The 14,978-nt window shown below is 43.6% G+C and overlaps 1 protein-coding gene across 1 annotated transcript in view; it reads right to left on the bottom strand.

The window, feature by feature from the left end:
* Window positions 1–14,385, bottom strand: part of LOC135211350 (transmembrane protein 201 homolog) — a 108,006-nt gene extending 93,621 nt beyond the window's left edge. The window contains exon 1 of the mRNA XM_064244664.1: window positions 14,163–14,385. Within this exon, the coding sequence (XP_064100734.1) occupies window positions 14,163–14,245 (83 nt within the window). The 5' untranslated portion in view covers window positions 14,246–14,385. The remainder of the gene's footprint in view (window positions 1–14,162) is intronic.
* Window positions 14,386–14,978: the final 593 nt, after the last annotated feature.

Raw genomic sequence — 14,978 nt, 5'->3', positions numbered from 1 at the left:
AGCGTGCTCTAGCTAATTTTTAATAAGTAGTAAAACATCAATATTTTACATATTTATGATGATTACTTTTGAAAATATTCGTTATTGAAAAAGTAACTCGACTCTGACTCAATTTTTTAGTAATTATTTTTCTGAATTAGAACGTCTTTTAAGTTCTGTATTATGACGTCCCGACATCTTGACTTTCGTACCTATTTGTAAATAATTGCTATACTCAACTGTCCATTGCAGAACAGTTTACCAGTTATTCATGCAGATTGTTTATCAGCTATACATGTAATTATTATAATCGTAATGCGCATATATATCTTTATTATTTACTTTTTGGATATGAAGATGTTTTTTAACTGCTGGATTATCGCCGTAGTGTGACGCAATCGTTTTCGTTTTCCTATGGGCCTCTGTCTGTTTTTCGCACCATAAGAAATTATGGGGCGAATTTGCAAAGACCAGAAAGTCGTAAAAGAGAAAGTTAGCATTGAGGGGCATATGTTTTTGACTGAGAAAAATACAAATTTTATTCAATAGCTAGCTTGTAAAAATACTTGGTTATAAAAACTTGATTGACAACTAAGCAGCATGTCCCCTACTATGGGTTTCAGAGACAGTGCAAGCACGTTTTTGGGAACCAATACCTATTTCCTGTAACGAACACTACGTAAACAGAACGAGATTTGCCTATAGTTGCATTACACCCAGTGCCGTAATTTATAAGGGTATCTTGAATCACTAATCGTAAGAATAACGCACTTGTCCTTGTACCAAGAGACAAAAACTCCATTATGCAGATGGGATACGAACACGCGTATAAAGCTCCACCTACCCTCCCCCCCCCCCCCCACCCCCCTCCACCGCCATCCCTTTTTCTTCTTCGTTCCTCCGCCTTCCTTTCTTCTCTCTCTCTCTGTTGCCATTCGGTATGTGTTGACCCTCCAAACTGGGTATAAGACTACAGGCAAGTCCCGGGTTAAGGACGTTCGTTCGTTCTTGACGACGTCGTAAGCCGAAAATCGTCGTTAAGCCGGAACGACGCTTGGAAATATTGTCTTAAACTAATAAAAAGTTATAAAAACCTTACTTGTAATCCTTTGGTTACACTACATGTCGTTTCCTGTAGTTTTATGTACAACCTGGAGTTATTTTCATAAAAGAATGCTGGTTCTTGAAGGTAAAAACTATTGTAATCCTCTGGTGACACTACATTCTTGAAGTTTTATGTACAACTGGATGATTTTGCAAAATCTTGAGGGCTACAAGAACAGCTGATTACTATTTACGTATCATATAGACTAATTAAAGTAAAATGTATCTTTAAATAGGCTTATATATTAGTATCAACAAAACATTTCCTGCCATGAGTCAGAGGCCGTTAATGAAACGAACACTTCTCTGCCTATCTGTTCAGAAAATAAACGTTACGTCAATCCCCGAGACCATTGTTGCCAAAGCGTCTCTCTCTCTCTCTCTCTCTCTCTCTCTCTCTCTCTCTCTCTCTCTCTCTCTCTCTGATCAAATTACATTGGAAACTTGACATACGATTGCCCTAATATACGAATGTTTTGAGATATAACAGAAAATTTGCGAAAATACAAGCTTTGATATACAACGAAAATATTTGAGATACGATTTTGCGATGAGTGTTAGTTGTATAGGACGATTAAACGCTAAATGGCGTCAGTCTGTTTTGTTTGTTGGTGCTGCATGTTAACACGTCGTTGTTTAGTTCGTTGTATTTGCGCCTATTTTTCGTGTTATTTTTGTCTATTTTATTATTAACCATGGGGGTCTCAAAGCTAAAGACAAAGCAGGTGATAAGAAAAAACCCAAGAAAATGATTTCAGATGGAAGCAAAACATGAAATTATAGCAGAGCATGAACGGTGGCGTTCGTATCGTCGATTTGGCAAACGAGTATGGTCGAAATCTCCTTCTACAATATCCACGATCATCAAGCAGAACGGAAGCTATAAAAACCCCCACGAGACCATTGTTGCCAAAGCGTCTCTCTCTCTCTCTCTCTCTTCTCTCTCTCTCTGCGTCATCTTCTCTCTCTCTCTCTCTCTCTGATCCAAAACAAAATTACGTACTGGATAATGCCTCTCTTTGGATACTTCGATTTTGCCAAATATGAGGGCTACAAGAACAGTTGATTACTATTTACGTATCATATAGACTAATTAAAGTAAACGTATCTTTAAATAGGCTTATATTATTAGTATCAACAAAACATTTCCTGGCATGAGTCTCAGAGGCCGTTTAACGAAACGAACACTTCTCTGTCCTTAACAATCGGAGCGTCGGAAGACGCTCTCTCTCTCTCTCTCTGGCTCTCTCTCTTCTCTCTCTCTCTCTCTCTGATCAAATTACTGGATAATGTCTCTCTTTGGATACTTGGAATTTGCGTTAAAGTAATCTAACCGAAAACTTCGTTTTGTTATTATTACTGGAAAACAAGCAATGATTTTTCATTATTTGCGCTTTGGACTGTTATATGTAAACCTATATGTATTCATTCGCTCGGAAACTAGTTACCGCATATGAGGCGTCACTAAAAACATAGAAAAAATACAAACATAAAAGTGTCGAAAATCATCATAATCTCAAAATTTTTGTTGTAATCTAACCAGAAACTTATTTTTATTTTTTTAATATACTGTGTCTAAACTATAAAGGATTTTTTATCATAGTATGCGTTTTTTTTGAAAAGCGTCGTTAACTCGGAGCGTCGGAAAGAAGCCTCTCTCTCTCTCTCTCATCTCTCTCTCTCTCTCTCTCTCTCTCTCTCTCTCTCTCTCTCTCTTCCTCTCTGATCAAATTACTGGATAATGTCTCTCTTTGGATACTTGGGAATTTGCGTTGTAAATCTAACCAGAAACTTCGTTTTGTTATTATTACTGGAAACAAGCAATGATTTTTTCATTATTTGCGCTTTTGGACTGTTATATGTAAAATGATACAATTAAGTTTGTTCATACTTACCTGGCAGATATATTATATAGCTGTATTTTCCGAATCCGACAGAAATTTAAACACTTACGACACACGCAGTGGGAGTCAGGTGGTTAGTACCACATTCCCGCCGCTGGGAGGCGGGAGGGTATCAGGAATCATTCCCATTTTTTTTTTTCTATCATAATTTTTATTTCCACGTCTCCTGAGGGGGGGGGAGGTGGGGGGGTACTGATTATATATATCTGCCCAGGGTAAGTATGAACAAACGTAATTGTATCATTACAATATCATTTTGTTCATGAAAACTTACCTGTCAGATATATATATAGCTGAATCCCACCTTTGGTGGTGGGAGGAGTAGACAGAATAGAAGATTTTAGGAAACATATATATGCAGATAATTGATATCTTGATTCCTTACTGTTTAGCATAGCTGACTTCGAGGTTACTGCCGCGTTTAAGTCTGCTTGTGCTACTAGAGTTGCCAGCGAGGTAGAGACCTATATAGCTGGTGCACTCCAGATGATCTGTCAAAACAGGGGCGAGACCACGACGTGACTAGACCATAGACCATACAAATGAGGGCAACGAAGTAAAAACAAACCACCTGGCGTAGCCTACAAAAGTATCCCACATAGACTAAGCTAATGGAAGGGAGATCCGCCGCAGGCGGTCAACCCCACAACCATAACACAAGTTAAAAACTCCCCCCTAAACCATTAAAGGATAGGATGAGCGCTACCTCCTGCCCCCAAAACAGTGTCTGCAGCGACGTATGGTCCTAGCGAGTAAACAATTTTCGTATGTTGCTTTCACCTCCCGCAGGTAGTGTGAAGCGAAACACCGAATTGCTTCGCCAATAAGTGGCGCTCAAAATGTCTTTGATTGCCATATTCTTGTGAAAAGCCACCGAAGTAGCAATAGCCCTCAACTCGTGGGCTTTCACTTTCAGAAGCTCCATGTCACTTTCACCACACTTTTCATGGGCTTCCTAACCGTACTTCTTAAGAAGAACGCCAGTGCATTCTTCGACATCGGAAGATCTGGTTTTTTCACAGAGCACCACAAGTTCTCCGAAGAACCTCTGCATGCTCTGGTTCTCTGCAAATAAAACTTGAGAGCCCTGACAGGACACAGGACTCTCTCAGCTTTCAGGTCCCACTAGCTCCGACAAACCCCTTGATCTCGAACGTTCTCGGCCAAGGGTTGGAAGGGTTCTCGTTCTTTGCCAAGAACGTAGGACTTAAGGAACAAACTGCACTATGATCCTTGAACCCAATATGCTTGCTTATGACTTGAATTTCGCTAACCCTCTTCGCCGTCGCCAGAGCGGTTAGGAAAATAGTCTTCTTAGAAAGATTACTAAGCGAGGCTAAATGGAGCGGTTCAAATTGACTCGACATGAGGAACTTCAGTACCACGTCTAAGTTCCACGATGGTACCTTAGGTTGGAGAACTTTCACAGTCTCAAATGATCTAATGAGATTCATGAATGTCTTTATCATTCGCTAAGTCGAGTCCTCTATGTCTGAAGGGACCACAGAAAGCACGCTTCTGTAGCCTTTTAATCGTGGGAACGGCTAGTTTCGCTTCTTTCCTAAGATGAAGAAGGAAATCTGCTATCTGGCTCACAGAGGTTGAGGTGGAGGAAATGCCCTTCCTTCTGCACCAACTTCTAAAGACAGCCCACTTTGATTGGTAAACTGCGGACTGAGGAGGGCCTCCTTGCGTTGGCAATCGCCGTTGCCACAGGTCTTGAAAAAACCCCTCGCTCTGGCCAACTTCTTGATAGTCTGAATGCATTGTCAGACTCAGAGCGGGGAGGTTTTTGTGGTACCCTCTCGAAGTGGGGCTGTTCTGAGTAGATCTTTCCTTATGGGCAGAGTCCTCGGAAAGTCTATTAGGAAGGACATCACCTCCGTGAACCAGTCGGCCGCTGGCCAGAAGGGGGCGATGAGGGTCATTCTCGCTCCTTCTGATGCAGCGAACTTCCTCATTACTTCCCACGAGTATTTGAATGGGGGAAAAGCGTAAACGTCTAGTCCCGACCAATTCCACAGTAGGGCGTCTACTGCCACTGCTCCGGGTCCAGAACTGGGGAGCAATACAGTGGAAGTCTCTTCGTTCGGGAAGTTGCGAAAACGTCCACATGAGGACGTCCCCACAGCTTCCATAGCGCCTGGCATACTTCCTGATGAAGGGTCCATTCCGTCGGCAGAAGCTGTCCTTGTTGCCGACTGAGAAGGTCCGCTCGCACGTTTTCCGCCACGCCTGACACAAACCTTGTCAGAATCGTGACGTTTTGCGCCTTCGCCCCACATCAGGATATTCCTCGCGATGACGAACAGAGAATGAGAGTGAGTTCCCCCCTGTTTCCTGAGGTATGCCAAGGCTGTGGTGTTGTCCGAGTTTTTATCTGAGACCACACTTTGCTGAGACTTCCTCCTCGAAGAACCTCAGAGCGAGGTGGTTAAACCGTTCTGAGAGTTCTTTTTTAGATTGATGTGCCAGGACACCTGTTCCCCTCTCCAGGTGCCTGACACTTCTCTCCCTCCCAGTGTTGCTCCCCAACCGGTGGAGGACGCGTCGGAGAACAACACTAGGTCGGGGTTCCGAAGCTTGAGCGAAAGACCTTCCGCAAGCTTCTTTGGATCCAACCACCAAGTGAGATGCTTTTTCACTTCTTCCGTCAAAAGCAAGACCTCTTCTAGATCCTGTTTGCGTGACCAATTGCTTGAGAGGAAGAACTGAAGTGGTCGGAGGTGCAACCTTCCCAGAGAAACAAACTTCTCCAGTGAGGAAATGGTCCCCACAAGCAGACTCATCCATTCCCTCACCGAGCATGTTTCCTTCCCCAGAAAGGCCAGACACTTTGTCCAGGCATTGAAGTTGTCGCCCCTGGGACGGAAAAGCCCGAAATAAGCCACTGAGTCCATCTGAATCCCCAGATAGACTAAGGATTGAGAAGGAGTCAGATGCGACTTCTCGAGATTCACCAGAAGTCCCAGGGACTTCGTTAACGACAGAGTCGTGTGCAGGTCCTTCAGACAACCTGTTTCTTGGCGATGAGGCTCGAATAAGCCAGCGTGTAGGTAGAGAGAGATCCTTATATCCGCAAGATGGAGCCACCTCGCAACGTTCTTCATAAGAACGGTGAACACCATCGGCGCCGTGCTGAGACCGAAGCAGAGTGCCCTGAATTGGAAAATCTTCCCTTTCAGGACAAAAACCGCAGGTATTTCCTTGAACGGGGATGGATGGGGACGTGAAAGTATGCGTCCTGAAGGTCTAACGAGACCATCCAATCCCCCGGTCTTAAAGCTGCAAGCACGGATTGAGGTGTCTCCATCTTGAACTTCTGCTTGGTAACGAAGCGATTCAGACTGCTGACATCCAGAACGGGGCGCCACCCCCCTGACTGCTTCGCACTAGGAACAGACGGTTGTAGAACCCCGGAGAACTCGGTCGAAGACTTGTTCCACTGCCTGCTTCTCGATCATTTGATCTAATAGATCGTGAAGCACTGTCTGTTTTTCTCCCTGATACGACGGAGACAAATCCTTTGGTGTCGAAGACAGCGGGGGTAACGACAGGAAAGGAATTCTGTACCCCTTCTTGACGATGTCCAGACCAAGCGTCGGCACCTCTCTCTTCCCAAGCTTCCGCGAAATGTAGAAGTCTGGCTCCTTACCGGTGTTCGAAGGACTTCCCTCTCACTTCTTGCTCTTGGAAGGAGCGGGAGTCTTGCCTCTGAAAGAGCCTCTTCCTCGAGGGGCTGGCTTCGAGGAAGAAGCGGGTCGAAAGGGCTTCGACTTCTTCAAAGCAGAGGACCCAGAAGCCGAAGAAGTAGCAGGCTTCCTAGAAGACTGAGCCAGAAGGTCTTGAGTTGCTTTCTCCTGGAGACTGGCTGCTATGTCCTTTACCATAGACTGGGGGAAGAGATGTTTCTGAGAAAGGCGCGAAAAGAAGATCCCGGCTCTTTTTGCGCTGGTGAGACCGACTTTGCAGTGAAATTGCAAAAAAGTGCTCTTTTCTTAAGCATCCCGTGCTGAAATGAGCAGCCAATTCCTCAGAACCATCCCTGACGGCCTTGTCCATGCAAGACAATACACTGGACAGCTCCCCCAGAGTGATGGAATCAGAACTCCTGGACCTGGCATCCAATACCCCAGGCACCAGTCAAGAAAATTAAAGACCTCTAGTGTCCTGAAGAGGCCTTTAAGGTGAAAGTCTAACTCGCTATGTGTCCACGAGACCTTCGAGGAAGACAAAAAAGATCTTCTGGTGGCGTATACAATGCTACCAAAGTCTCCTTGAGCTGAGGCTGGAAGCTTAACTCCGACGTTTTCTCCCGTCTCATACCACATACCAGCTTTGCCACCAAGTCTTGAAGGTGGTAAAGCGAAAGAAGTCTTGCCTGAAGCTTTCCTCTTTTCCATCCAATCATGGACCTTTCTAAAGCTTGCTTCGTAGAAAGCGACTTCTTCATCCTCACAAAGCCCGAGATCTTAGCAGCTTTGGAAGACGAAAACTGAGAGGGAGGAGTACGTGGAGCTTCAGGTTGGAAGGTGTCTGCAAAGACTGACTGAAGTAAACGAGTCAAAACCTTGTAGTCCGTCGAAACTGGAGCCAACTGCTGTTCTTGTCCCTTTCGACGAAAGCGTCACTAACTTCCTCTTCAGACACTGGAGAAGTCGGAGGAAGTAAAGAAGAGTCCCGAGCTTTCTCAAAAGAGAAAGAACGGCGAACAGGAAGAGTTCCCTCCTCCGCTTGTGCTTGCGGAAGTGTAAAACTGACGTCCGTACTGCGCGCGTTTTGGCGTCGAAGCCAATCTACTGGCGCCGACAGAAGCGCGCTCAAACTCCACAGGTGTACACCTGGCGTCCACTTGTGCGCGCTGAGTGTCCACAGGTGCGCGCCGAGCGTCCACTGATGCTCGCCGAGCGTCCACTGATGCTCGCCGCGCGGTCCACTGGTGCGCGCCGAGCGTCCACTGGTGTGACGCGCCGAGCGTCCACTAACACTCGCTGAGCGTCCACTGGCGCTCGCGAAACTTGCACCGAGTCACGTTCGGCGTCCACTAAAGCGCGTTTGACTTTCGCAGAAGCGCGTTCTGCATCTAAAGAAAACTCGCTTCTTATCCACAAGTTTCGTATCAGCGGAAACAACCGCTTTCACGAGAGCGAGAAACGATATTTTCGCCTCCTCTAGAAAGTTTGCTGGGGAGCAGGACTAACTCTAGAGGGAGACTCAAACGAGAGAGAGACGAGCGAGGAGAGGGGAGAGGGAGAACGCCTCGACCTCTTCACAGGAAGGTTGTCATCCTTACGGCGACGTGGAGCAGTCTTTCTCGAAGGAAAAAACATCTCGAAGTTGCTGCTGAAGAGACTGAAGAATCTTGCTTGTAGGTGAAGCCTCCTTTTCTGGGGAGGGGCTGATCCTGTGAGCAGGAGAGCGGCGAGGGGACGCCTTCATTGCTACTCCCAGGAACCGCCGCTTCACGCACCTTAGAGCGACTGCGCGCTCGAAAGAAACATCTAGGGAAGACTCGGCCTCCGAATAATCCTTACGCTTCTTATGACGGAGGAAAAAGCAGCAAACACGCACTATCGGGCGACGAGCAAGTTCCGGAGAACAACTTGGACGTGAAGCGTCCCGCACGCGAGCCGTCCTTTTCAGTGGACGTGATGCGGTATGAGAGCTCCACCCCTTGCGCGGGGAGGAAGCTTCAGAAGAAGAAAAGCACTCCTTGAGAAGACGTGCACGCGCACGCTCCTTGGCAGTCTGGGTATGTTCGTCAGAAGCTGCCGAAGGCACGCCAGATCGGTGGGGTTCCTCGTAACCCTCCTTCGACTTTCGACATGCTCTCTCCCCGTAATCTGGGAGTCAAGCAGAGGTCCAGGTCTAGAGGCGAAATGAGGCCGATCTGACTCACCCTCCTCCCTACACAAGGGGCACTTTCACTGCACTTTTCTTCACTTTTGCTCTCCAGAGCTAACACTTTTGATTCTAAGTTACGAATCGATTCAAGAATTAGCGATAACGTATTACCTTCTACCGACACTGTCTCAGGGGCCGGAGGCAACATACAGGGGTAGGAGCATAGTCTACAGAAGGAGGGTTAGCAGGAGAATAATTTAAATCTTGCCTACCTGAAACACTCCTGGAGGAAGGACCTCCTTAGCCTATCTCGTTCAAGTTTCTTAAGATAGGTTTCATACGCCTTCCATTCGACTCTGTTAGTCTTTCACACTCCTTACAACGACTTTCAAACGTACATTCATTCCCCTGCACACTTTACAAACAGAATGTGGGTCTACTGAAGCTTCAGTAGCCTACCTCTACATTCAGCCATTGAACAAAATCTAGCGCTAGTAGAACTAGACCCTGACATCTTGATCAAAGAAAATTCAATACCAAAATCAATTCAAACCAAAGTCAACGTGTGCCAAGCCACCGATCCAATTCAGATACCAAAGAAAAACCAAAAGGGATACTCAAGTAGCTAGTAAGTTTCCAAAATCTGGACGGAGGTGCTGCAAACAGGTGTTTCCAGCACCGGCGACAGAAAAAATTATGAATAGAAAATGGGAAATGATTCCTGATACCCGCCTCCAGCGGCGGGGAATGGGTACTAACCACCTGACTCCCACTGCGTGTGTCGTAAGTGTTTAAATTTCTGTCGGATTCGGAAAAATACAGCTATATATATATCTGACAGGTAAGTTTCATGAACAACCTAGTATGTATTCATTCGCTCGGAAAACTAGTTCCGCATATGAGGCGTCACTAAAAAACATAGAAAAATACAACATTAAAAGTGTCGAAAATCATCATAATCTCAAAATTTTTGTTGTAATCTAACCAGAAACTTATTTTTATTAATATACTGTGCTAAACTATAAAGGATTTTTATCATAGTATGCGTTTTTTTAAAAGCGTCGTTAACTCGGAGCGTCGGAAGCGTCAGCGTCGTAACCTCGGAACAAGCGTCGTAACCCAGGACGGATTTTTCCATTGAATATTTAAGAAAAGCGTCTTAACCTCGGAACGTCGTAAGCCGGAACCGTCGTAACCCGGGGACCGCCTGTACACACAAAACGTTGAAATTGGTGAAATTAGGCTATGTATTGGAAGTATATATACATAAATATTAAAGCAAATTTTATCATTATTGCATTACTATGACAACTAGAATTCATGGAAACAGTTTATAATAATGGAACGGCGTATGTGTGAAGCCTCCACTAATGTGGCAACGATGATTTTGCCATTCTTAGCATGCAAACATTAAAGGTTACATTTATTTCTGGCATACGATTATTAAAGAAATTCAAAATACTAATAAAGACTGAAATCAATGAAAAGTGCTAGCAAAAACAAAAAAGCAAAAAAAAAAAAAAAAAAACGTAGTCGTTCCTCTATGCACTTTTCCGTATTCGTTCCTCTATGGTTTTCGGCAGCCAGATGTACGAAAACGTTAGAAACATTTGATTTTATCTACTTTAGAAATATCTGTAATTTTTCGGGGTAATTTGGTTGCAAAAAAGGGATAATATACATGAATTAAATCAAAATTTTTAAATAAAGTATATTTAAACTAAATAACGAGTAAAGTAAACAGTTTAGGGAATAAAACTTTGCAGTTTCGTCGTCTGTCGTCGTCTGCTGTTCGTAATTGTGTTATGGCGCGCGCGCTTAGAAACCAGGAACAGCAACGGGTTTAAAGTGCAATGTGGAGTGAACTGAGACCAAAATGTGTATAATAACAATCAAATAAGCACTGTGGAGTTTCAGTTGTGATGGCAGTAAGGATAAAAAACCGCCGATTACAAGGTAGAATAAGAATTCAGTTCAAACCATAACCCGGGAATAACAAGTTTCATACTTTCACTAATATAGGCAACAAAATGTTGTTTTATTGTGCTGATTACAACTGCAATCTTGAGTAAGATCAATAAACGTTACATATATACGCTAACATTGTTCAAATGAGTGCTGGGAAGGCTGGGGAAAGATGGTGGCCGTCACTGATGAGAACCGTCCATGCAAAACGTAGCCGCCATATTGGATTTCAAAACTGCCATTGGGTGAAAACATATTTTACGAAGAGCTCACATGCTTATTTTAGTTCGTATGGGGCTTTCATATATCACAATATGTTGTACAAAACTTCAGTCTTTTAAATGGTATGCTTAGAGTTGCAATTGTATTCTTGTTTCACCAATTAAATATCGAGTGAATAAGACCCGTCCACCGTGATGAGGGTTGGCCTGTTGTGATATTCTACCCTATATACGCTAACATTGTTCAAATGAGTGCTGGGAAGGCTGGGGAAAGATGGTGGCCGTCACTGATGAGAACCTTCCATGCAAAACGTAGCCGCCTATTGGATTTCAAAACTGCCTTGAAAACATATTTTACGAAGAGCTCACATGCTTATTTAGTTCGTATGGGGCTTTCATATATCACATTATGTTGACGAAACTTCAGTCTTTTAAATGGTATGCTTAGAGTTGCAATGTATTCTTGTTTCACCAATTAAAAAATCGAGTGAATAAGACCCGTCCACCGTGATGAGGGTTGGCCTGCTGTGGTGTTCTACCCTAGTGTATCAAAAATAAAAAGTATGACATAGTCATCGCAAGGTGGCGTACCTTATGGTCGACCCAGGGATTCAGTTGCCAGTCCCAATATGGCGGCCAGCGACCTGAGTGGCTTCACTTATCACGCAGCAAGGTGTCTCCTCCCATTATTCCTCCAAGCCCCAGCGTCTATGGGTACAAGTGGTGTGCGGATTTATCACAGGAAATGGGAAGTTTGTTGACACAAACGACTCCGCAAACATCGAGATGGTGTCACTCTTTTAAGTTATTTAATCATATCATATTTATCATAATCATAAGTAAAAATTTCGAAAGCGTTTTGGTGAAGTTTGCACTGCATTGGCACCCTTTTGGTATTTCTACAGAAGCAGTCTGCACGAACTACAAGGAACATAACCGCGGATACAACATCCACTAGGGATTGGGGCATCCAATGTATTTCGACGTGTTAGTAATGGCCCTAGGGGGTAAAATTACAGTCGTCCAAATAAATATTACTTTAAAATTCTTGTTCAGTAGGTAAAACTGCATAGAAAAACCGCAAATGCCAAGTCTAGGCCGCCGCGGATAAGTACCCTAGATCTAGCCACCCATTTCAGTTACCCTCTGTTTAAAGCTTAAAATAGGCACAGGATATAGGTACGGCAGCCGTATCCCTGACTGCGATAGATATTGGTACGGCAGTGAATTGCGCATGCGTCAATTTCAGACTTCCTGCCGTACTAATAACATTGTGTATAGTAGGGGTACGTCAGATTGTCAGTGGTGCCGTATTGTGTTATTGACTTTCTGCAGATATGGTAGTTAGCTAATCATGCAACAGTTTACTGTGCAGTGTTGCTAAGAGCTATAGGTACAGCACTAGAAGGTAAGTGACATTAGTAATAATAGTCGAACTGAATTGTTTCGCTGAACATGTTCAATTCGAAATGTCAAAGTGAAGCAACATACTGTCATCACCAAAGTACCAAAACATTTTGACAGTAAAGGAAAATATGAAAAATCACAATAATACTGAAATATACTTACATTTTGACTATATACATGAAAAATAAAACTAAACTAATCTATCTGTGTACTTCATATCTTCTTTTAATCTCTCTGAACCGTGTAATAATACATCGGTTTTAGCCGAAAAACAGATGTTTTCAGGTTTCAACAAGCTGAAAAAGCAATAGATGTCTACGAAGAGTCAAATTTCCAGAAATTGTATATCCGTAGGTCATGAACGATCGAATCAGCCCCGAAAAGAGCTTTGAAGAGGAGATTCAGAGGTCTTGAAGTACACAGAAACCGTGCTCTGCTGTATTCATGGTAGTAGGGAAAACTACCAAAGTCAATCCTCTGGTAAACGGCCTAATCAATCTTAAGCAATCATCCAAATCAGAATCCATTTAACAGCATGTTTCCCAATATTGGAACGAAATACTGACTGCTGCACTACCATTACTAGCTAAGCTTCAAATCTTTGAATCTTCTCTTCGGAGCTCTTTTCAGGGCCGATTCGATCGTTCGTAACCTGCGGATATACCATTTCTGGAACTTTGCCTCCTCATAGACGTTCTATTGTCTTTTTCAGCTTGTTGAAACTGAAAAACATGTTTTGTGCCTTCATTTTCTTGCTGTCACTGATATGCCTCAGTCGGTAAACAAGGGTTCGCGCATGCGCAATACACTGCCGTACCAATATCCATCGCAATCAGGGATACGGCTGCCGTACCTATATCCAGTTCGCTTAAAATATGGCCTTAATTTCTAACTTTGGAGAAAATACTTGTACTTCGAAAAGAGAGTAGAGGTCTTTGGCTCCGTCTCTCACCAACAACTCGCGACTGATGACCATCTACGGTGTCAGACGGCATTATAAGTACTTTTTCTGAGGGTGTCCACCTGATCGTGGTATTTCTACAGAATCCAGGTTCAAAACGGACGTGCAAGGAACATAACCGCGGATACGACATTCACTCGAGATTGGGGCATCCAATGTATTTTGCCGCGTTTAGTACTGGCACTTGGGGGTGGGGGATTAATTACAGACGTCCAAATAAATATTACTTAAAATTCTTGGTTCAGTAGGTAAACTGCATAGAAAAACCGCAACTGCCATAGTCTAGGCCGCCGCGGATCAGTACCCTAGATCTACCGTGATCGTCGGTATGTTGGCCAGTCCATGCGGTGTTTTACCCTATTAGCCATTACCTAGATCTAGCCCTAACTACTATCCTACGCCTATTTGGGAGGGATATAACCAGCCTAAACATGGAATCACCCAGTTCCCTCGAAAATAAATAAGAATGCCTATGAATAAACAATCTTCAATTGTCTCAGATCAATATTGGTGCAGAATGGAATCCCGCCCACAAGACTATGCTACGACGGTAACGCGTTTTTCGTAACCTACAAGTACTCGGTAGACAAGACCCTGGCTACCATAGGTAGACGGAATCAAGAAGCTACGTGAGTACGTCATAGTCAAGCCAAATTTCGCCACTGGTGTGGTTAAAGCCTTCGGTAAAGCCTTCAGCTAATACAGGACAGACAGGCCTCCTGAAGGGTGATAAGGATGAAATGGGAAAGCTCGCCCAAGAAATTGAACTTTGCTTACCGTATCTTCGAGTATATGACAGCAAATCCGGCAAACACCCCCGACGCCCCAGCTATGGCAGGTAATATCATGTCATAATCCATTTGCAGCTCAGGGATGTGACTCAAAAGCGCAACCGTAGCCTGAAATCCTTCAGCTATGCTCACTGTGACAGCTATTTTAAAATCTATGAATCTCCCGCCGGAGTACCGTAACCGCCATGACACACGTGTTGGTTACACGTGACGTCATAATTGCTGCCACTGGTTAAAGCTACAGATTTGAAAAGTAATGTTGTAAACGTAGAGAGCGGATAACTGTTCAAGTTTCTAATAGTGTCGGGATACATTCGCAACAGTTATCCCATTTTGACCCTTCTCTCACTCATTGCCTGGCATTACTCCAGTTTATCAACTGCACTTCATCCGTCTAAAATTCTGCATTTTACTTTTTTTAAATTCTGGTGCTTAGATCTGGGTTTTGCGGCATCTACACACACACACACACACACACACACACACACACACACACACACACACACATATATATATATATATATATATATATATATATATATATATATATATATATATATATATATATATATATATATTTATAGAGAGAGAGAGAGAGAGAGAGAGAGAGAGAGAGAGAAGAGAGAGAGAGAATAGAAATAATCAACACACTTACGTATGGAACAAATAAATTTTCTGAATCGAACTCAGGTCTTTCAATTGAAAGACCTGGGTTCGATCCATCGTAAAATCTCAAAACTCTCTCTCTCTCTCTCTCTCTCTCTCTCTATATATATATATATATATATATATATATATATAT

Source organism: Macrobrachium nipponense, chromosome 4 (genome assembly GCF_015104395.2).
Source record: "Macrobrachium nipponense isolate FS-2020 chromosome 4, ASM1510439v2, whole genome shotgun sequence".
NCBI classification, from domain to species: Eukaryota; Metazoa; Arthropoda; class Malacostraca; order Decapoda; family Palaemonidae; genus Macrobrachium; species Macrobrachium nipponense.
Note: the sequence above shows the minus strand (reverse complement) of the source record. Positions and strands in the feature narration are given on the sequence as shown.